General features: G+C 40.0%; 1 protein-coding gene across 18 annotated transcripts in view; it reads right to left on the bottom strand.

Annotated features, from left to right (window-relative positions):
• Mbs (Myosin binding subunit) overlaps positions 1-25776 on the bottom strand; it is a 414505-nt gene that overhangs the window by 253485 nt on the left and 135244 nt on the right. For all 18 annotated transcript variants that reach the window (XM_071665288.1, XM_071665284.1, XM_071665281.1 and 15 more), the window contains 5 exons: positions 21098-21228; positions 11964-12082; positions 6173-6332; positions 1052-1196; positions 479-597 (listed from right to left, as the gene is read on the bottom strand). In XM_071665288.1, coding sequence (XP_071521389.1) covers positions 479-597; positions 1052-1196; positions 6173-6332; positions 11964-12082; positions 21098-21228 — 674 coding nt within the window. The remainder of the gene's footprint in view (positions 1-478; positions 598-1051; positions 1197-6172; positions 6333-11963; positions 12083-21097; positions 21229-25776) is intronic.

Raw genomic sequence — 25776 nt, 5'->3', positions numbered from 1 at the left:
GATCTGGAAAGTATGTAAAGAAGCATGGCAAAGTCATCAGGAGCCTAATGGCTGGACAAAGGTAGTAACCTTTCCATTGTATAAGTGATAGGGGAGTAAACGGTTAGAGTAAAAATTGCATAGGAACAAATATCCTTAACATAATTGGCAAGGTGTATAGTAGGAATGGGACTAATCTCATTAAAAATATCAGTGGACTCTTTATTGGTGAAGAACAAGATGGGTTTATGAACAAATGAGGATTAGTAGATATTTGCACTTCCACTAGTAAAAGTTTTACAGAAAATGATGTATTTAAAAATGTCATATAATAACATGAATAGAAAAACACTATGGAGAGGTTTGACTATAATCTGCAAGGAAGAACTCTGAATAAGTAGCGTGTGTGAGAATAAGAGGTGGTACTAGTACAGTAAGTGTTCTGAAATACTACATGCAGCTTAAAAATCTAAAAAGCAAATGAACTGTGATCACTTACTTGCGTTTTCTCGGAGTTTGCTTGGTCTGATTTACTAACTTTACTGCCGCCTGTTTTCTCTTTAATTCATCCATTAATCGTAATAAACTATTGTCGGCAACATCAAACGGACTCTGACCCTGGAAGGAAAATAGAACTGTTATATCTTTAAATTCTTGTGAAAAAGGGACATTTATTGCAAAATTTATGCAACATGTTCAAGCTAGTCTCATCATGTAGTGATCTGAAAGTGAATGAATTTTGAACTCCAAAGTACATTACAATACCTTTTCATTAGTGACGATAAGAGATACAAAGATTGAATAGTAGAGTGCAGCATTTAAGACACATAATTTTTATATAATAGTGTCAGGCGGCAATCGCAAGATATTATTCTTTCTGTTTTGTACAGATGCAAGGTGCTTATAAAAACTTTATATTGAGATCTCAAAAACTAATCTGTCACACCGAGTATGGTGTCACATGACTACAAAAGGATATAAAGTTATCCGAGTGATGTACTTCAACTAATGAATAAAAATTCTTTTGAACAACTTTTGAAATATGAAAGTCAAACAAAAGGAGTATCCATACCACGAAATTTCTAATATCCATGTCAGCCATATTTTCACATAAAATTTCTACAGCTTCTCTCTGGCCCCAATGTGCAGCTGCATGGAGGGGAGTCCAACCATCCAGATCCTTTGCATTGATATCAGTGCCAGCTTCTAGCAACATACTGTTAGAGACAAAAGAAATAAATACATCAAATCCATCACATCCAAACAAAATACTACAACAAAGAAAAATGAGAGGACAGGCACTTATTTCTCTTGAACAAAATAACCTAAACAATAAAAAAAAAAAATCTGTAATGGCTATCATCTCCATCTTTTAATCAAAAGACACTCTTATCTTAGTGCATCATGCATAGAGCAATACATATTCTACAATCAAAGAACCAATGGCAATACCTGAACAGTGTTAAGTAATTCTATTCATTTATCTACTATCCTATTCTTCTTGAAGAATAATTTCCAATGGTTTCACAGGATCTTTTACAAAAGTTTGGTGTAGAACCAAACTGTCTTGATGCTCTTTTGTTAAGTCAAGTCCTAAAGGGTAAGTGCCTTTAAGTCTACAGATCCACCGCACCCTGGCCCGTCTTCCGCACTTTCTGGATAATTATTGAGGGCCATATCAAATACCTCAACTAAATTTCTTTTGCAAGTTATCTAAAAGTCTTGAGCTCTAGATGTTTACAATTCTCTTACTGACTTACTGCACTTTCATTCATAACATTTTACCAGTCATGCCACATGAGAACTATTTTCAAATGCAGATTACATGCAATGCCTCCTAATAATCTACAAGTGTAAGTTTTGATTTATGTCTTTCACCTACAATCCTTGAATGACCACATTACTTACTTTTGCATTAAAATAATCCAGCTCTAATACCCAGTATCTTACATCAAAACTACTGATATACTCACTCAAATACTCTTAAAGCACTTGCCAGGTGCATAAGCAATAATCATCCATTTTTTGAAATCCACTATCATTTCTAACCAAATCAGTCTGGGGCTCAATGGTTGCTGATAACCACAGGGAAAACAAAACATGATAAGTTTCCAAGAGCACTTTCATGTAATGATCACATCATCAGGAGAGTCAAAAGAATGAGACAGAAGACACAGAACAGTCAGCGTATATAAAAAGAAGAGGCGTAGCTAAGTCACCATTGGTAAACAAGCGTTTTCAGTTAGTGGTGTTCGGGTCTGGCACCCATTACAGTATGCCATAAAATCATTATTATGTAGACAAGACAAGGACACATTTAAAAATTTTGCCTACAACAAAGCTATTCAATTTGTACAGACCTTCATTAATATCTGTTACAATTCTTTGTGTATTCAATAAGAAAAGATTCAATGATATTTCTCTTGGTCAAGGAGTTACAGTTAATAAATGAATTAGTGTTACTTCAATCAATACAATGGCCATAACTTTTAACATGATTAAATAAAGCATTTGACTCTTGTCCTGTTCTTATACAATATCTATGTTGCTTAAGCCTAATATAGAGATCCTTACCAGTTTCCCCAACATAAAACATATTACAGCTTTTATACTGGGGATAGGGGAGAAAGAATACTTCCCACGTATTCCCTGCGTGTCGTAGAAGGCGACTAAAAGGGAAGGGAGTGGGGGGCTGGAAATCCTCCCCTCTCGTTTTTTTTTTTTCCCAAAAAAGAAGGAACAGAGAAGGGGGCCAGGTGAGGATATTCCCTCTAAGCCCAATCCTCTGTTCTTAACGCTACCTCGCTAACGCGGGAAATGGCGAATAGTATGAAAAAAAAAAAAAACGTATTCTGTAACCACAGCCCGGAGAATTTTCTGACAAATTTTTCATCATGATATTCTTTTCATTATCATTATTGCTGAAGGCTACATTTACTCTAAAGAATTTAAGCAACCTGAGGAGTAACATAAGATTATCACAAAATGGGAGACCTTAAAGATTCTTGGTATTTTTTTAATTTTCCCATTTAGTGATAATCTCATGTTACTTCCCAAGTTGTTTTCTTCTCTGCTCATGTCTCTGGCCTCATGTCTGCTGAAGTCTCCTGGCCTCCACTTTCAACATAAATCTGCATTGTGCAATCTCACTCTGTAGAAGTGTCAGGGTCCATGAAGTCTACTAAATCACTCTCCACAACTGCATTTCCCATTTGAGTTTTCATCTGTGCCTGCATTGGGAGTGATGTGTGACTTTTTTCTGTTGATATAAAGTGAGAGTGATGCCTTTGAAACATTTCCTTTTCCCTATCCACCTCAGATTCCAATCAATATCTCGAATTCGAAATGTATAAAATGACAGTCTGTAATACATAACTAACATATACCATTCACTTGTAAAGCACTCCTGAGGATTTTTATTAGATTAAGGTTTTAGTTTGCATTACTGACAAGACAGGTCTTCCTACAAGATGGGCAAGCAACTCCCTACTGGCTATCTAGGGCCTCTTAACTTATAGAGCAATTCTCAATCATCTTTTTTCAATACATATACATCTGGTAAATATTTATCTTTTTCTTATACGTGAAGATATGGCAGGTCAATGTTCCAAATGTAAATTTATTCTATCATTATAATCTCGTAATTACTGTCATCATTATTATTACAACTACAGCTATCATCATTATTATTGGCATTGGCTACAGGAGAGGATGTGTGGAGGATGGTGGATGTGGTGGAAATAGAATTCTCAAGGATAATATGTGGTGTTAGGTGGCTTAATCAAGTAAATAATAAAAGGGTAAGGGAAATGTGCGATTATAAAGAAGTGTAGTTGAGACAGCTGAATGCCATCAGACCACCACCTGGCATCAGATTTGAGCAAGAAAAAGAATCCTTCAATATTCTATATGAACAATTCGCCCACTCGTAAACTGTGCATCACCTGTCTACTTTTCGACTTCTTAAGATCAAATACAAAAAACTGCAAACCACACAAAACAGTGCAATCAGAACAATCAATGGCTGCCAAGCAAATACTAACACTCAACACTCCCAATACAGTCCTATCTCATCATGCTCAGTACTCACTTCTATGCAAGAACTCTAGACTTCTCCCACCCACCACTAACTAACCACGAACCCCCAAATAGAGGGAAAAAGCTTACCCCTGCCTCTTACTTCAGTAAAGTCTACTTGCATATTGCCCCATCCCAACAAACAGAACACTGACAAAACACATTCATAATGAAATAACCCAGGAAGCACTGAACAAATGACCTCCAAACTATCTTAAGCTCTAACCTTTTTGACATACACCCATCAAAAACCTCACTCCCCTTAAAACAAAAGTCACACTCTCCAACTTAAGCTCTGGACATCACTACAACACTACATATACTGTTTCATCATATCCCAAGACCCTTCATGCCCATGATGTAACTCGCATAAAGAAGACACCAAGCACTTACTACTCAATTACCCTGTGCTTTCCAAATATATGCACACACATTACAAAACTTTATGACCTGTGGATGCACCTAGCTTCCTGAATGCTGCAGGAGCCTCATAAGGATAGAAAGGGCTTCTGGGGCAAGAAGGTAAGATATTTATTTATTATACTTGATCACCATTTCCCACGTCGGTGAGGTTGTGCCAGGAAACAGACGAAGAATGGCCCATCCACTCTTATACACATACATAAATATACATAAACGCCCATACACACACATATGCAAACACATACATATCAACATATACATATATACACATGTACGTATTCATTGCTTGCCTTCATCCATTCCTGGTGCTACCTTGCCCCACAGGAGATAGCAATGCTATCCCCTGCTTCAGCGAGGTAGAGCCAGGAAAAAGACAAAAAAAGGTCACATTCATTCACACTCAGTCTCTGTCATATGTAATGCACCAAAACTACAGCTTCCTATTCACATCCAGGCCCCACAGGCCTTTCCATGGTTTATCCCAAAAGTTTCACATGCCCTGGTTCAGTCCAACGACAGCAAGTCGACCCCAGTATACCACATCATTCCAATTCACTCTATTCCTTGCACGCCTCTCACCCTCCTATATGTTCATGTCCTGATCACTCAAAATCTTTTTCACTCTATCCTTCCATCTCCAATTTGGTCTCCCGCTTCACCTTGTTCACTCCACCTCAGACACATATACCCTCTTTGTCAGCTTTTCCTCACTCATTTTCTCCATATGTTCAAACAATTTCAATACACCCTCTTCTGCTCTCTCAACTACACTCTTTCATTTCCATATATCTCTCTAACCCTTTCATGTAAGGTATACATATAAAAATATACAACAAAATCCTGAACACCTGCAAACTTCTTAACATAAAACCAATCCTAAAGCCCTCCAAACCACCTAACTCTCCACCTCTTACCACCCTGTATCACTTTTATCCTCAATATCCAAACTCAAAAAAAAAGATCAACAAAAAAAAATCCCACTTTCACCCACAGAGAATGGCTTTAGGCCCAAACATCCTACTACCACAATACACACTGAGCTCATACATAATATCCTACAGGGATTCAACCAACCCCAATTCCCACACATACACTGAGAGTCTTAACTAACCAATCAACAACACAGTTTCCCCTTTCATTGAGAAATTCAAATGCAATATCATCCACTCCAGCCACCTCTCCTCTCTTGGGTTATTTTGCATTTCATCATTAGCTCTTTCTTTTATGTTCCCAGAGTATTGTACGACATTTTGAGATTCTGGTTTATGTCTGTCAATTTTCTCTGCTCTTCTGCGTGAGCTGTGGCTTTTTAAAAGATCAGCAATTCTTTTTTCATTTCATACATGGGGTTTGTCTTTCTCCTTCTACTCTACAACCTTTCCCATTTCTTTTCATTGGTATGTATATGCAGCATTTTTGGAGTCTTAAAGGTGAGATTTTTAAGACAGTCCTCTGATGTTTAGATGATTTAAAGGGTTTCCTACTTTGTCAGACAACTCACTGATTTCAGCCTCCAATCTTATCTACTTACTATATAAAGTTGAATTAATGAATACAATTCAAAGTTTGCATATGTTCTGCTCACTCAGTATTAACATCCACACTTGTTCTTATTTCAGATAAGTTGTGATCAGAATACAGGGTGGTGGTATAATGCTAAAATTAACAAACTTTAAATTTAATGCTCCCTTACCTTAAAACCTTAATATAACCTTTAGCTGCTGCTACATGGAGAGCTGTAGCACCAGTCTTTGGATGGGGTCTGTCTGATAAGTAACCCGTAGTAAGCCATGCCTGGGCATCCTCTATCATACGTCGTTCCTCTTTATTTCGAGACGCTTCACAATCAATACCTAGAAGAGAAACTTCCACTAGATATGCATAATTCTTCACAATCAGTATCTGAATAAAAAAAATTCATCCAATATGCTGAACTCCAGGCTTATAATACAAAGTATTATAGGGGATGGGAAAGAAAGAATACTTCCCATGCACTCCCCGCGTGTCGTAAAAGGCGACTAAAGGAGACGGGAGCGAGGGGCCAGAAACCCTCCCCTCCTTGTATTTTAACTTTCTAAAAGGGGAAACAGAAGAGGGAGTCATGCGGGGAGTGCTCATCCTCCTCGAAGGCTCAGATTGGGGTGTCTAAATGTGTGTGGATGTAACCATGATGAGGAAAAAGGAGAGATGGGTAGTATGTTTGAGGAAAGGAACCTGCATGTCTTGGCTCTGAGTGAAACAAAGCTCAAGGGTAAAGGGGGAAAGTGGTTTAAAAATGTCTTGGGAGTAAAGTCAGGGGTTGGTGAGAGGACAAGAGCAAAGGAAGGAGGAGCACTACTCCTGAAACAGGAGTTATGGGAGTATGTGATAGAGTGTAAGAAAGTAAACTCTAGACTGATATGGGTAAAAGTGAAAGTGGATGGAGAGAGATGGGTGATTATTGGTGCCTATGCACCTGGGCATGAGAAGAAAGATCATGAGAGGCAAGTGTTTTGGGAGCACCTGAGTGAGTGTGTTTGCAGTTTTGATACATGAGACCAGGTTACAGTGATGGGTGATTTGAATGCAAAGGTAAGTAATGTGGCAGTTGAGGGAATATTTGGTGTACATGAGGTTACTGTGTTGTAAATGGAAATGGTGAAGAGCTTGTAGATCTGTGTGCTGCAAAAGGACTGGTGATTGGGAATACTTGGTTTAACAAGAGAGATATACATAATTATACGTATGTACGTATGAGAGATGGCCAGAGTGTGTTATTGGATTACATGTTAATTGATAGGCACGTGAAAGAGAGACTTTTGGATGTTAATGTGCTGAGAGGTGCAACTGGAGGGATGTCTGATCATTATCTTGTGGAGGCAAAGGTGAAAATTTGTAGAGGTTTTCAGAAAAAAAGAGAGAATGTTGGGGTGAAGAGAGTGGTGAGAGTAAGTGAGCTTGGGAAGGAGACGTGTGACGAAATACCAGGAGAGACTGAGAGCAGAATGGAAAAAGGTGAGAGCAAATGACGTAATGGGAGTGGGGGAGGATTGGAAGTAGTGATGGCTTGTGCAAAAGATGCTTGTGGCATGAGAAAGGTGGGAGGTGGACAGATTAGAAAGGGTAGTGAGTGGTGGGATGAAGAAGTAAGGTTGTTAGTGAAAGAGAAGAGAGAGGCATTTGGTCGATTTTTGCAGGGAAATGTTGCAAATGACTGGGAGATGTATAATGCACCAAAACCACGGCTCCCTTTCCACATCTAGGACACACAAAACTTTCCATGGTTTACCCCGGACGTTTCACATGCCCTGGTTCAATCTATTGACAGCACATCAACCCTGGTATACCACATCATTCCAATTCACTCTATTCTGTGCACACATTTCACCCTCCTGCATGTTCAGGCCCCGATCGCTTAAAATCTTTCTCACTCCATCCTTCCACCTCCAATTTGGTTTCCCACTTCTCCTCGCTCCCTCCACCTCCGACACATATATCCTCTTGGTCAATCTTTCCTCACTCATTCTTTCCATGTGACCAAACCATTTCAATACACCCTCTTCTGCTCTCTCAACCACGCTCTTTTTATTACCACACATCGCTCTTACCCTTTCATTACTTACTCAATCAAACCACCTCACACCACATACTGTCCTCAAACATCTCATTTCCAACACATCCACCCTTCTCCACACAACCCTATTTACAGCCCACGCCTTGCAACCACATAACATTGTTGGAACCACTATTCCTTCAAACATACCCATTTTTGCTTTCCAAGATAATGTTCTCACCTTCCACACATTCTTCAACACTCCCAGAACTTTCGCCCACTCCCCCAACCTGTGACTCACTTCCGCTTCCATGGTTCCATCCACTGCCAAATCCACTCCCAGATAACTAAAACACTTCACTTTCTCCAGTCTTTCTCCATTCAAACTTACCTCCCAACTGACTTGTCCCTCAGCCCTACTGTACCTAATACCTTGCTCTCATTCACTTTACTCTCAGCATTCTTCTTTCACACACTTTACCAAACTCAGTCACCAGCTTCTGGTTTTTCACCTAAATCAGCCACCAGCGCTGTATCATCAGCAAACAACTACTGACACTTCCCAAGCCCTCTTATCTACAACAGACTGCACACTTGCCCCCCCTCTCCAAAACTCTTGCATTCACCTCCCTAACAAACCCATCCACAAACAAATTAAACAACCATGGAGACATCAAGCATCCCTGTAACAAACCGACATTCACTGGGAACCAATCCCTTTCCTCTCTTCCTACTTGTATACATGCCTTACATCCTTGATAAAAACTATTCACTGCTTCTAGCAACTTGCCTCCCACACCATATACTCTTAATACTTTCCACAGAGCATCTCTATTAACTCTATCATATGCCTTCTCCAGGTCCATAAATGCTACATACAAAATCCATTTGTTTTTCTAAGTATTCCTCACATACATTTTTCAAAGCAAACACCTGATCCACACATCCACTACCACTTCTGAAACCACACTGCTCTTCCCCAATCTGATGCTCTGTACATGCTTTCACCCTCTTAATTATTATCCTCCCATATAATTTCCCAGGAATACTCAACAAACTTATACCTCTGTAAAATGAACACTCACCTTCATCCCCTTTGCCTTTGTACAATGGCACTATGCATGCATTCTGCCAATCCTCAGGCACTTCACCATGAGCCATACATACATTGAATGTCCTCACCAACCAGTCAACAACAATGTCGCCCCCTTTTTTAATAAATTCCACTGCAATACCATCTAAACCCACAGCCTTGCCAGCTTTCATCTTCCGCAAAGCTTTCACTACCTCTTCTCTGTTTACCAAATTATTCTCCCTAACCCTGTTTACAAAATCATTCTCCCTAACCCTCTCACTTTGCACACCACCTCGACTAAAACACCCTATATCTGCCACTCTATCATCTAACACATTCAACAAACCCTCAAAATACTCACTCCATCTCCTTCTCACATCACCACTACTTGTTATTACCTCCCCATTAGCCCCCTTCACCGATGTTCCCATTTGTTCTCTTGTCTTACACACTTTATTTACCTCCTTCCAAAACATCTTTTTATTCTCCCTAAAATTTAATTATACTCTCTCACCCCAACTCTCATTTGCCCTCTTTTTCACCTCTTGCACCTTTTTCTTGACCTCCTGCCTCTCTCTTTTATACATCTCCCTGTCATTTGCACTATTTCCCTGCAAAACTCGTCCAAATGCCTCTCTCTCTTTCACTAGTAATCTTACTTCTTCATCCCACCACTCACTACCCTTTCTAATCTGCCCACCTCCCATACTTCTCATGCCGCAAGAATCTTTTTGCGCAAGCCATCACTGCTTCCCTAAATACATCCCATTCCTCCCCCACTCCCCTTCCGTCCTTTCCTCTCACCTTTTTCCATTCTGCACTCAATCTCTCCTGGTCCTTCCTCACACAAGTCTCCTTCCCAAGTTCACTTACTTTCACCACTCTCTTCACCCCAACATTCTCTCTTCCTTTCTGAAAACCTCAACAAATCTTCACCTTCGCCTCAACAAGATAATGATCAGTCATCCCTCCAGTTGCACCTCTCAGCACATTTTTTATCAAACTTTGTCACTGTCTCCTGTGTTAGCAAGGTAGCGCAAGGAAACAGACAAAAGAATGGCCCAACCTACCCACAACACAGGTATATACATAAACGCCCACAAATGCACATATACATACCTATACATTTCAACATATACATACATATACATACACAGACATATACATATATATACACGTACATATTCATTCATGCTGCCTTCATCCATTCCCTCTGCCAACCCGCCACACATGAAATGGCACTTACTTTCACCACTCTTCACTCCAATATTTTCTCTTCTTTTCTGAAAACCTCTACAAATCTTCACCTTCGCCTCCACAAAATAATGATCAGACATCCCTCCAGTTGCACCTGTCAGCACATTCTTTCATTATACTTTGTTGCTGTCTCCCGCGTTAGGAAGGTAGCACAAGGAAACAGATGAAAGAATGGCCCAACCCACCCACAACACATGTATATACATAAACGCACATATACATTTCAACGGATACATACATATACATACACAGACATATACATATATACACATGTACATATTCATACATGCTGCCATCATCCATTCCCGCTGCCACCCCACTACACATGAAATGGCACCCCTCTACCCCTGCATGTGTGGAAGGTAGCACTAGGAAAAGACAATAAAGGATACATTTGTTCACACTCAGTCTCTAGCTGTCATGTGTAATGTACCAAAACCACAGCTCCCTTTCCACATCCAGGCTTTGATTAGGACCTTATGAGCCTATGCTTCAGCTGACATAGAAAAAAAAAAAAAAATCACACTTTAAGCTTTTCATGATTCACTTTATAGGTTTGCTGTCTCTTCCTTTACCTATGTCTTCATTCTTTATAGCTATATCTACTTTTTTCTCACCTTTTTCTCAACACATTCACTTCCATTTCTGAGTCAGTGCTCATGGCATCTGCAATTAGTTTAGATTCATCTGCTAAACCTGTTCACTTGCACCTGTCCTATTTCCTATTTCTAGTCTCTTGTACCATACGTATTTTGCCAAGTAGTTTTTCTCCAAAATGATAATCATTTAAGTCAGGAAGTGAAATCTTTGCATCTATCTGGTATAGGTTTTAGAAGTTTCTATCCCCACAGCTCAAGCTTAGTCCAAGCTGATGAGTGGGTCACTGGTTATCTAGGCTACTGGAAGTAACAGCTCACTAGCCTACATAGATATTACAGCCCTGCTGGACCGGTACAACTTGTAAATAACTAACAAGAACCTTCTTAAATTTCTTCACGATGAATACTGTTATGCTCCTGACATTTAATGTACTTTCTCTTTTTGTGCTTACTGTAACTTCTGATTTCCATAGTCTTCCATGCCTGTCATGCCAGTGCAGGAATTATTTTCATAGTGTAGCTTTCTAGGACCTTCCTAGTGTAAATGAAGATATACTTCTTTCTTCTGAGTGCCTTTAGGTTAAGAGAAATACATCCTGAAGACAATCTATGAGTGGCAACAACAGGTATACCATTTTTGTAATTATCAAAAGGAAGCAATCACCAGTATACTGCAATATCTCTATCAAGGATATTATCATAACACTGTACCATACTTAAGTGCATCCTATTCCTCCTGTCAAATTAGTAACAATAATTAGAATACTTACCCATATTAATTAGTGATGTGCTGTCTTCATCACTAATGCATCTGATCTAGAACAACTTTAGCAATAGCTCTCCTGTGGCCTCAGATTAAATAACATTCCCCAAGTCAAGTCTACAAAACTAAGAGAAATACAAAACCATCATATTCCATTCTTTTACATTCAAAAACACAAACACATCTAAAGCAGTAATGAAAATATCTCTTAAATTTTCCCAATCATCATTCATAGTTAACAACTATTTTGTACCATACCTCTAGATTCTATTTCTTGTTGTAATAAACTTTCCATTTCATCCGAATCGGCTATATCGATGGCTAGGTCACCATCATTGTTAACTAGGGAGAGGTCAGCACCCCGGTCTATTAGGAACCTGTAACATAAATATGTTATTAAGTAAATATTTGTTTAGGCTATGCAATACTATCATTCACAACAATTCAAATAAAGATAATATATTCTTCATCTTCCATATTACATTCTGGAATTACCATACTTTACCTTACATCAATTAAGAGCTTGTTTCACTGCTATAGCTACTGTAAGGTCAAAATCCACATCTTATTATGACTCTAAGGTTCATTGTGATCATGTTTCAGACCCATGATACAAAGAGAAGGGGATCAGCATAAAATTCCAAAGAACTACAACTGTACAATTAAATAAATTACCAATAATTCAAAATAAACATAATTATTTCATGAGAATACTATACATATCTTATGGACCATTTTTTCAATTATCAATGTGCATATTCATACCAGACCACACACCTTATTTTTCTTAACTAATCAAAATCATCTATGGTCCTGTATGAAAAAATACAACCCCACAAAAAGAAGCAGTTAGACAAAACTAAAAAACAATCAAAAGAGCAATCATCCCAAATCTAGTAAGACTACATGCCATGTGTATTTCATAGCTATCCTACAGTGACTTTGGAGTTCTATCCCCACAGCTTGGGCTGTTTTCAAGATTCTAAGTTGGGCTGTTAGTCAACCAAGCTCCTGAAGCCACAACCCGCAGTCTGAAGTGACCAACAAAGCCTGGCTAGTCAACTGAACATATCCAGAGCTTTTTTAACCTTCGCTGTACATACCATATACATTTTTTTTTTTTTTGTGGGAGGGTTAGGCCATTCTTTCGTCTGTTTCCATGCACTACCTCACTAATGTAGGAAAAGGCGATTAAGGATAATAATAATAATAATAAAAGAAATTTACCATTTCACTATCCATGAGAAGACGTTGGTATAGAAATATTCTATTTCTGAGAGTATTAATGCACTGAACAGTGTCATTATTGATTTTCCTATCTTGCCTATAAGGTCTATAAGCCTACAATGTTTGCTGAAGGTGAGGTCGTCAGAAATAACTACTTTAAGCTTTTTCACATTCTTAAATTGTGATATGATGATGTCTGTACGAGTCCAGCACTCTGTATTGTTTTCCAGTCTATTCACTTTCCCCATACAAGAGGAGTTGAAAAGCATGTTGTTTTTACTGGCCCTGGAGAATATTTTGTTTGTGTATGTTTGTGGCTTTAATTTTCTACTGATGACATTTTCATAATTTTTCCATTCTAATCTTCACAGGATGATATGAAAGTATCTTTCATAGCCATATCAGTGTGAGATACATGAATACATAACAGAAGAGGGGTGAGTGCAGTAATTCGGAGAACTGAGCTTTTTACCAAGGAGAACCAAGTAATAGCCTAAGGTGCTTTTGAACTAAGTGTTAAGGACTGTTGGTTAAAAAGTTGTACATCCATCTTCCAATTTTTCTAGTTTTTTTTTTTTTTCCGGTCTCCCGCGTTTGCGAGGTAGCGCAAGGAAACAGACGAAAGAAATGGACCAACCCACCCCCATACACATGTATATACATACATCCACACACGCAAATATACATACCTACACAGCTTTCCATGGTTTACCCCAGACGCTTCACATGCCCTGATTCAATCCACTGACAGCACGTCAACCCCGGTATACCACATCGCTCCAATTCACTCTATTCCTTGCCCTCCTTTCACCCTCCTGCATGTTCAGGCCCCGATCACACAAAATCTTTTTCACTCCATCTTTCCACCTCCAATTTGGTCTCCCTCTTCTCCTCGTTCCCTCCACCTCCGACACATATATCCTCTTGGTCAATCTTTCCTCACTCATTCTCTCCATGTGCCCAAACCATTTCAAAACACCCTCTTCTGCTCTCTCAACCACGCTCTTTTTATTTCCACACATCTCTCTTACCCTTACGTTACTTACTCGATCAAACCACCTCACACCACACATTGTCCTCAAACATCTCATTTCCAGCACATCCATCCTCCTGCGCACCACTCTATCCATAGCCCACGCCTCGCAACCATACAACATTGTTGGAACCACTATTCCTTCAAACATACCCATTTTTGCTTTCCGAGATAATGTTCTCGACTTCCATACATTCTTCAAGGCTCCCAGGATTTTCGCCCCCTCCTCCACCCTATGATTCACTTCCGCTTCCATGGTTCCATCCACTGCCAGATCCACTCCCAGATATCTAAAACACTTTACTTCCTCCAGTTTTTCTCCATTTAAACTCACCTCCCAATTGACTTGACCCTCAACCCTACTGTACCTAATAACCTTGCTCTTATTCACATTTACTCTTAACTTTCTTCTTTCACACACTTTTACCAAACTCAGTCACCAGCTTCTGCAGTTTCTCACATGAATCAGCCACCAGCGCTGTATCATCAGCGAACAACAACTGACTCACTTCCCAAGCTCTCTCATCCCCAACAGACTTCATACTTGCCCCTCTTTCCAAAACTCTTGCATTCACCTCCCTAACAACCCCATCCATAAACAAATTAAACAACCATGGAGACATCACACACCCCTGCCGCAAACCTACATTCACTGAGAACCAATCACTTTCCTCTCTTCCTACACGTACACATGCCTTACATCCTCGATAAAAACTTTTCACTGCTTCTAACAACTTGCCTCCCACACCATATATTCTTAATACCTTCCACAGAGCATCTCTATCAACTCTATCATATGCCTTCTCCAGATCCATAAATGCTACATACAAATCCATTTGCTTTTCTAAGTATTTCTCACATACATTCTTCAAAGCAAACACCTGATCCACACATCCTCTACCACTTCTGAAACCACACTGCTCTTCCCCAATCTGATGCTCTGTACATGCCTTCACCCTCTCAATCAATACCCTCCCATATAATTTACCAGGAATACTCAACAAACTTATACCTCTGTTATTCCCCTCTTATACAATCTATGTATTATGACACTACACTTCCAATTTTTCTAGTTATTCCCCTCTTTTACAATCTATGTATTATGACAGTAAGATTTTTGCAGAGTCTGTGATATATCAGTAGTCTGTTTGTGCTCTAGCATCTCTACAATTTTACTGCAATGATCAAGTAAAGGACAGGTATAATCTTCCCACTCTGCTTCCTCCTTTGCAGAAAGAAGCAATATGAGTTAATTATAAATTCAAGGTAATTATAAGTTCACAGGAATGAGGCACGACACCATGAATTTCCTTCCACAAAATGTTTGGAGCTATAATAATAATATTTTGCATTTTCATATAACATCAAGTTTCAAGGGTCTGTTCCCACAGCAATGGGTGTACATTACTGTAGAACAAGAGTACCCTACCCCCCTTAATTTTTGAAGACAACCGGCAAAGTATCAACTGCACTCCTCAACTCATAGTATCAAAATCATTTACATACAGGTATAAAAATGTGTGAATAAAGGCATAATAATGACTCAAGAAAATACACGGCTGTTTACAAGAAAAACAAGGTCGCTCCAATATGTAAACACTTGCCCACAACACAACTAACTGTATAGAACTAATAGTCACCCCAATCATCCACAGAAAAAAAGGATAGAGTTATATTCTTACAGAAAAATTCTTGTTAACTTAACAGCATGTTTCACAAGAAGGAAAAAGTAGATAGAGCCATAAAACTGAGTGAAAAATAAACGGTACAACCACACTGGTTCACATTTATGAATAAAAACAAGCCAGTAATGCTTGATCAATGAAAGAATCATACACAAAATAAAACATTACCATGAATCATTCCATCAATAACCCATTTACTATGTGTAGAGCACATAAAACCCAGTATTTCTTTCTCTGTGTTCACTGTAGCTAAAGCGTAGGCAGCAAAAATTCTTCAGGAAGCTACCTCTGCCTTAAGATAAAGTTTACAGCCATCAATGCTCATTGCGGCACTGTATGCAATGTTACCAGACACTACAGCCAAATCTTTTCCACACATTGATCATTCTTCATGAAGCTATTAAGAAACTTGTACAAGATCTTTGCACACACATAATGTAACAACTTATGAAGCTCAGCCAACAAATAACATGAACCACCATAAGAAGCAGCACTCTCGACTCAATCATTACAAATTATCTAGGCCTAAAATGTGACACTGCCATCTCAAACACCCTTCACTATGATCACAACCAAAATGAGCAAAACAAGTTTGAATGCCAAACCACCATGACAAAACACACATAACAATGGAGTTGTCTTCAGTAATTTCAGTTTTAATAGCAAACATGCCATGCACAGTAATTGCAGCCTTTAATGAAACACATATAAAAGACCATGTAACAGGAATAGAAGATTTTGTGGGGGAGTTGGACTGAACATAGTAGATACACCTATAAAAACAGAAATAAAATCCTCAAATCTGTAGCATTAATCTGTTGACTAGAGGGTGCAAAGCCATTCAATTTACAGAACAAACAAGAAACACAGATCATATCTCAACCACCTCAGAAACCTATTACCAAATACACTTGTCTTAGGAGACTTTAACCTAACACACATTAAAATGAAGAGAGGCAAGAAATAACATAGTAACAGAAAATAATGACTAATGAAGCATCTCAAACAAACAGTTCCATAAAGAGTTATTCAAACTTTGTGTTACCTGAAACAGCACGGGCAAATGAAGCCCTAATCGAGGACATCTTATCAATGCTATATGTGTATACATATATGCTAAAAGTACACAAGTAGCAAGTGCACATAAGATACAAGTAAACCTACAAGAAAACAGAAAACATGAGGTGTTACCTGCATATATTCATATATATATATATATATATATATATATATATATATATATATATGTGTGTGTGTGTGTGTGTGTGTGTGTGTCGGAGGTGGAGGGAACGAGGAGAAGTGGGAGACCAAATTGGAGGTGGAAAGATGGAGTGAAAAAGATTTTGAGTGATCGGGGCCTGAACATGCAGGAGGGTGAAAGGTGGGCAAGGAATAGAGAGAATTGGATCGATGTGGTATACCGGGGTGGACGTGCTGTCAGTGGATTGAATCAGGGCATGTGAAGCGTCTGGGGTAAACCATGGAAAGTTCTGTGGGGCCTCGATGTGGAAAGGGAGCTGTGGTTTCGGGCATTATTGCATGACAGCTACAGACTGAGTGTGAACGAATGGGGCCTTTGTTGTCCTTTCCTAGCGCTACCTCGCACACATGAGGGGGGAAGGGGATGGTATTCCATGTGTGGCGAGGAGGCGATGGTAATGAATAAAGACAGACAGTGTGAATTGTGTGCATGGGTATATATGTATGTGTCTGTCTGTACATATATGTGTACATTGAGATGTATAGGTATGTATATTTGCGTGTGTGGACGTGCATGAATATACATGTTTATAGGGGTGGGTTGGGCCATTTCTTTCGTCTGTTTCCTTGCCCTACCTCGCAAACGCGGGAGACAGAGACAAAGCAAAATAAAAAAAAAAATATATATATATATATATTGATTGAGAGGGTGAAGGCATGTACAGAGCATCAGATTGGGGAAGAGCAGTGTGGTTTCAGAAGTGGTAGAGGATGTGTGGATCAGGTGTTTGCTTTGAAGAATGTATGTGAGAAATACTTAGAAAAGCAAATGGATTTGTATGTAGCATTTATGGATCTGGAGAAGGCATATGATAGAGTTGATAGAGATGCTCTGTGGAAGGTATTAAGAATATATGGTGTGGGAGGCAAGTTGTTAGAAGCAGTGAAAAGTTTTTATCGAGGATGTAAGGCATGTGTACGTGTAGGAAGAGAGGAAAGTGATTGGTTCTCAGTGAATGTAGGTTTGCGGCAGGGGTGTGTGATGTCTCCATGGTTGTTTAATTTGTTTATGGATGGGGTTGTTAGGGAGGTAAAGGCAAGAGTTTTGGAAAGAGGGGCAAGTATGAAGTCTGTTGGGGATGAGAGAGCTTGGGAAGCGAGTCAGTTGTTGTTCGCTGATGATACAGCGCTGGTGGCTGATTCATGTGAGAAACTGCAGAAGCTGGTGACGGAGTTTGATAAAGTGTGTGGAAGAAGAAAGTTAAGAGTAAATGTGAATAAGAGCAAGGTTATTAGGTACAGTAGGGTTGAGGGTCAAGTAAATTGGGAGGTGAGTTTGAATGGAAAAAAAATGGAGGAAGTGAAGTGTTTTAGATATCTGGGAGTGGATCTGGCAGCGGATGGAACCATGGAAGCAGAAGTGGACCATAGGGTGGGGGAGGGGGCGAAAATTCTGGGAGCCTTGAAGAATGTGTGGAAGTCGAGAACATTATCTCGGAAAGCAAAAATGGGTATGTTTGAAGGAATAGTGGTTCCAACAATGTTGTATGGTTGCGAGGCGTGGGCTATGGATAGAGTTGTGCGCAGGAGGATGGATGTGCTGGAAATGAGATGTCTGAGGACAATGTGTGGTGTGAGGTGGTTTGATCGAGTAAGTAACGTAAGGGTGAGAGAGATGTGTGGAAATAAAAAGAGCGTGGTTGAGAGAGCAGAAGAGGGTGTTTTGAAATGGTTTGGGCACATGGAGAGAATGAGTGAGGAAAGGTTGACCAAGAGGATATATGTGTCGGAGGTGGAGGGAACGAGGAGAAGAGGGAGACCAAATTGGAGGTGGAAAGATGGAGTGAAAAAGATTTTGTGTGATCGGGGCCTGAACATGCAGGAGGGTGAAAGGAGGGCAAGGAATAGAGTGAATTGGAGCGATGTGGTATACCGGGGTTGACGTGCTGTCAGTGGATTGAATCAGGGCATGTGGAGCGTCTGGGGTAAACCATGGAAAGCTGTGTAGGTATGTATATTTGCGTGTGTGGACGTATGTATATACAGGTGTATGGGGGTGGGTTGGGCCATTTCTTTTGTCTGTTTCCTTGCGCTACCTCGCAAACGCGGGAGACAGCGACAAAGCAAAAAAAAAAATATATATATATATATATATATATATATATATATATATATATATATATATATATATATATATATTTTTCTCCATTCAAACTCACCTCCCAATTGACTTGACCCTCAACCCTACTGTACCTAATAACCTTGCTCTTATTCACATTTACTCTTAACTTTCTTCTTTCACACACTTTGCCAAACTCAGTCACCAGCTTCTGTAGTTTCTCACATGAATCAGCCACCAGCGCTGTATCATCAGCGAACAACAACTGACTCACTTCCCAAGCTCTCTCATCCCCAACAGACTTCATACTTGCCCCTCTTTCCAAAACTCTTGCATTCACCTCCCTAACAACCCCATCCATAAACAAATTAAACAACCATGGAGACATCACACACCCCTGCCGCAAACCTACATTCACTGAGAACCAATCACTTTCCTCTCTTCCTACACGTACACATGCCTTACATCCTCGATAAAAACTTTTCACTGCTTCTAACAACTTGCCTCCCACACCATATATTCTTAATACCTTCCACAGAGCATCTCTATCAACTCTATCATATGCCTTCTCCAGATCCATAAATGCTACATACAAATCCATTTGCTTTTCTAAGTATTTCTCACATACATTCTTCAAAGCAAACACCTGATCCACACATCCTCTACCACTTCTGAAACCACACTGCTCTTCCCCAATCTGATGCTCTGTACATGCCTTCACCCTCTCAATCAATACCCTCCCATATATATATATAAATATATATATATATATATATATATATATATATATATATATATATATATATATATATATATATATATATTATTATATTTTTTTTTTATTATACTTTGTCGCTGTCTCCCGCGTTTGCGAGGTAGTGGATCTGGCAGCGGATGGAACCATGGAAGCGGAAGTGGATCATAGGGTGGGGGAGGGGGCGAAAATCCTGGGAGCCTTGAAGAATGTGTGGAAGTCGAGAACATTATCTCGGAAAGCAAAAATGGGTATGTTTGAAGGAATAGTGGTTCCAACAATGTTGTATGGTTGCGAGGCGTGGGCTATGGATAGAGTGGTGCGCAGGAGGATGGATGTGCTGGAAATGAGATGTTTGAGGACAATGTGTGGTGTGAGGTGGTTTGATCGAGTAAGTAACGTAAGGGTAAGAGAGATGTGTGGAAATAAAAAGAGCGTGGTTGAGAGAGCAGAAGAGGGTGTTTTGAAGTGGTTTGGGCACATGGAGAGAATGAGTGAGGAAAGATTGACCAAGAGGATATATGTGTCGGAGGTGGAGGGAACGAGGAGAAGAGGGAGACCAAATTGGAGGTGGAAAGATGGAGTGAAAAGGATTTTGTGTGATCGGGGCCTGAACATGCAGGAGGGTGAAAGGAGGGCAAGGAATAGAGTGAATTGGAGCGATGTGGTATACCGGGGTTAACGTGCTGTCAGTGGATTGAATCAAGGCATGTGAAGCGTCTGGGGTAAACCATGGAAAGCTGTGTAGGTATGTATATTTGCGTGTGTGGACGTATGTATATACATGTGTATGGGGGGGTTGGGCCATTTCTTTCGTCTGTTTCCTTGCGCTACCTCGCAAACGCGGGAGACAGCGACAAAGTATGAAAAAAAAAAAAAATATATATAAAGTGCTGTGGCTGGTAATCTCACAAGCTTTCATAGTTTGGTTTTATGAAAAAATTTCATTGAATCATACTGCTTATGACAAGAATGGATTTACTGCATACAATAAAACGTAATCATATTTTGTAATCAACTTTATGATGCTGGTACAATAAACAGTAATATACACAGTAGCAACTCACTTGACACTCAAGCCTTACTCCTGAAATTTTAAACATGCTGCGAGGCAACATCTAAAATACTTCAACACACTATCAAAATAAAAGAATGATATATACTTCTGAAGTTGTTCTGTTCATCGGTATTCATCTCTGAAACTAGTATGGTTAAATACATCTTTTAGGCACCTTAAATGTGAATTTTGTGTGCCAGAAAGAATTCTTTTTAAGTCTTTTAGAATTAATTCTCATTATTCTCATGAGCTTAAGTTAAAAAATGCCCCCTCCTTATTAGTAATCCCAGCATTTACTTCAGCCTAGAAAAACTTACTTTGCTATACTGTTGAAGCCACAGGAGGCTGTGGCGTGAAGTGGAGTCCAGCCCTCCATGTCCCCCCGGTTCACATCTGTACCCTGATCTACCAGGAACTCCACCATGTCTAGATTGTCGTCTATACATGCCTGTAAGAAGAAAAAAGGCTCACTTTTACTAACATAATAAAAAGTATCAAATACTATTAACTACATGCCTTTAGATTTATTTTCAAAGATAATCCACAAGCAGAACATCGAATCCTTATATATGGTGACATCTTTAGGGTCTTCACCCCAACAGCCTGGGCCCAGCCCAGGCAGCTGGATTGGGTAGCTCGTCAAACAAGCTTCTTGAAGCCTACATAGGCCCCACAGCCTGGCTGGTCTGGCTCACACTGTTCAGAGGTTTTGCAAAATTTGTCAACTTTGCATTGAATATGTCTCCCAGATGTGTTGGAAATGATACGTTTGAGGACAACATGTGGTGTCAGATGGTTTCATCGATTAAGTAATGAAAGGGTAAGAGAGATGTGTGGAAATAAAGAGCATGGTTGAGAGAGCAGAAGTGTGTGTTGAAATTGTTTGGATATATGGAGAGAATGAGTGAGGAAAGGTTGAAAAAGAGGATATATGTCAGAGCTGGAGGGAACAAGAAGTGGAAGACCAAATTAGAGGTGGCAGGATGGAATGTAAAAGATTTTGAGCAATCGGGGCCTGAACATGCATGAGGTTGAGAGGTGTGCAAGGAACAGATTGAATTGGAACGATGTGGAATACCATGATCCATACATACAATGATTGATCTTACGAACCAATCAACGACACGTCACCCCCTTTCTTAATAAATTCTACTGCAATACCATCTGCTTCCACCGCCTTGCTACATCTCATATTCTCTAAGGCTTTTTCCACCTCCTTCCTGTCTTCACCAAACCACTCTCCATGATTCTCACTTTGCATACCACCCCAACCAAAGCATGATGCATATGCCACTGTATCATGAAATACATTCAACAGTCCTTCAAAACAATCACTCCATCTCCTCCTCACCACATCACTACCTGTTATCACTTCCCCTTTTGCCCCCTTCACTGATGTTCCCATTTGTTCTCTCTTGCACATTATTTACCTCCTTCCAAAACATCTTTTTGTCTTCCCTAAAGTTTAATGATACTCTCACCCCAACTCTTATTTGCCCTCTTTTACAACCCCTGCACCTTCCTCTTAATCTGCCTACCTCCCACCTTTCACATGCCACATGCATCTCTTGCACATGCCACCACTGCTTCCCAAAATACCTAACATTCCTTAACCACTCCCCTCACATCATTTGCTCTCCCCTTTTGCCATTCTATACTTAATCTCTACAGGTATTTCATCACACAAGTCTCCTTACTAAGCTCACTTACTCTCACCACTCTTCTCCCCAACATTATCTCCTCTTTCTCAAAAACCTCTACAAATCTTCACTCTTGCCTCAACAATATAGTTATCAGACATCCCACCAGCTGTCCTCAGCACATTTATATCCAAGTCTCTTTTAAACATGCATATCAATTAATACATAATCTAATGATGCCTGCTGACCATCTCTCCCACTCACATATGTACACTTGTATACATATCTCTTTTTAAACCAGTCATTCCCAATTCGCAGTCTTTTTTCAGCACACAACTCCAAAAGCTCTCCACCACTTCCATTCATAACACTGAATAACCCATGTACCAATCATATCCTCAACTACCACATTACTTACCTTACCACTTAAATCACCCATCACTAATACCCAGTTTCATACACCAAACCTGCAGACACACTCACTCAGCTGTTCCCAAAACACTTGCCTCTGGTGATCTTATGGCCAGGTGCGTACGCACCAATAATTGCCCGTCCCCCGCTGTTTTCAGTATGACCCACATCAATCTAGAATTTACTTCCTCACTCTAACACACTCCTACAACTCCTGCTTCAGGAGTAGTGCTACTCTTTCCTTAGCTCTTGTCCTCTAGACAATCCGTCTTTACTCCCCAGAAGTTTCCAAAGTATTTTTTCCCTCTACCCTTGAGCTTCGTTCCACTCAGAGCCAGAACAACCAGGTTCCTTTCCTCAAAACATATTACCTATCTCTTCTCTTATCACCTAGGTTACATCCACGCACATTCAGACACTCTAATCTGAGCCTTTGTGGAGGATGAGCACTTCCCACTTTGCTCCTTCGGTTTCCTCTTTTAGTAACTGAAATACAAGAAGAGGAGGGTTTCACTCAGCCAAAACAACCAAGTTTCTTTCCTCAAACATATCACCTATCTCTTTTCTCTTATCATCTAGGGTACATCCATGCACATTCAAACACTCCAATCTGAGCCTTCGTGGAGGCTGAGCACTTCCCGCTTGGCTCCTTCAGTTTCCTCTTTTAGTCACTAAAATATAAGAGGAGGGGTTCGCCTCCCCCCCCCCCACCCTTTGAGCTTAGTTTCACTCAGAGCCAGAACAACCAGGTTCCTTTCCTCAAACATATCACCTATCTCTTTTCTCTTTTTCTCTTATCATCTAGGGTACATCCATGCACATTCAGACACTCCAATCTGAGTCTTCGTGGAGGATGAGCACTTCCCGCTTGGCTCCTTCAGTTTCCTCTTTTAGTAACTGAAATACAAGAGGAGGGTTTCGACCCCCCCCCCCCTTCCAAGGTACGAAATGCGGGGAATACGGAGTTTAGAACTGTTACGAAGACCTTAAACCTTATGGAACAAGATGGAGGAAACATCAAGGCGTAACGAGCAAAAATTTATTTCTACATCATAAAATGTTCTAAGTAACTAGTTTCATTCAACATGAACTACCTTTAATATTGATGGATATGATTTATATCAATCTAAGTGAAAAAAAATAGATAATATGCATTTAAATGAAAGAGAATAAATAAAGTTCATGCATGAGCCGGCCCTACTGCCTCCTGAGCCAACCCGGCCGTGCCCTCAACGCAGCACTCGCTCTCAACCGTAACCAAGGTACCTCGCCCCCTAACCAGTTTCCCCTCTTATCAAGTTCCTCGCCAAGCCTAACAACGAGTACTTTTGGTCACGCTCCTTTCCTGTGTAAAACGCTTACGAAACGCATCAAATTAAGGATCAACTGTACATCTCTGAAATAGACGAAAACCAAACATGCCTAGCACTACGTGCGACATATCAGAAACAAATGTTATCAAGTGGTGCAGTAAACTGCAACTATGTTTACAGACAACTTCATCTTGTCGCTATAATTCAGAGCCCAACGGCTAGCGGGGCCGTTATTGCTCACACCAATAACTCATCACAGTTTGACATGTTTCATCCAACAATATCAATGTAAGTACATGCTTGGAAAGGTAATCCTGATATAGCCTAAACAGCGTACAACGAAGCAAAATTATCGTACACTTCGATCATTTTCCAGTTTAAATAAGAAACATAACAAGTAATGGTATGCTAACTTATAAACCAATCTTTATTATAAGTTATCTTATTCCAGCGTTGGAAATTAATATCCAGTGCAGCTCTCCAATGAAGTAGTAAAACGATCACTCCCATAATTATGTACATGCCAAAGGCTACGCATACACCACCATATTTGCTCAGCTCTGAACAGCACCACTGAAATTGAAATTACTGGTGTGACAGTTTAATAATACGATGTCAACGCGGCGAATTTTGTCTGATAATAAAATGGAAACGTTAAGGGAAAAAAATATGTGGATATCTCCTGACAACAGTCTTCAATAACCAGTGATGCAGCCGATGCATATTTTTTTTCTAATAATACGGTTAATGAAGAAATGAGGGGGATAACATGGAAATAGAAAAAAAAAAATAGGTGGGTACAAAGAATATCCATTTGGTTGTGTCAGTAGACATGTCCGCACGATCGCCTCCAAGTGAACAGTGTAGCCTCACCCACGACTCCGCCCTTTAGGCTACATATTTCCCTGTGGTTGCTCTAAATTCTTCATTAAACATATAATTCAGAAGTAAGTAATTCATCTTGCACCAGCAGCGTCACTGGTTATTGATAACCGTGGCCAGGATACTGCTAAAGGTTTAGAGACTTGGTGCCAATGGAGGAGATATTCTGGACGTCACATCCTTCATCAATAGGTCGTGTTTTCTTTTATCTGGCTACGTCAATACACAAAACAGCCGCGTTCGGTGGCGACTAATCCGAGTATCAAGGAGACACCAATTAAATGATCAAAAAAGGGTTGGTGTGTGGTGCGCCCTATCACGAAATCGTTTAATCGGCCCTATTTTCTTCAATGACACACTCAACTCGGAACGTTACTGTTAACTGACTGTTTTCCCCTTCACTGGACATTTGAACTGAGGATGAAACTGCCTGCGGCTACCTCCAATGGGACGGTGCTACTGCACACACAGCTTGTCTCTCAATGACGCTAATGCGCGATGAGTTTCAAAGGAAATTTTGCCTCCACGGTCGCCAGATTTTGCAACCCCTGATTATCTGTGAAAACCAATGAAAGGCCCAGTTTACAAAGAAAATCCTCAAACTCTTCCTGAACTGAAGAAAGTCATCGTAAATTTCATTAGGAACATCTGTACGATTTATTTGTCGCGTGTCTTTGTAAACAGGCGACGGGTAGATGGGTGTCTAAAGGTACATGGACGCCATTTCCACCATTTGTTGTAACTTACGTA

This window comes from Panulirus ornatus, chromosome 1, assembly GCF_036320965.1.
Source record: "Panulirus ornatus isolate Po-2019 chromosome 1, ASM3632096v1, whole genome shotgun sequence".
Lineage (NCBI taxonomy): Eukaryota > Metazoa > Arthropoda > Malacostraca > Decapoda > Palinuridae > Panulirus > Panulirus ornatus.
Note: the sequence above shows the minus strand (reverse complement) of the source record. Positions and strands in the feature narration are given on the sequence as shown.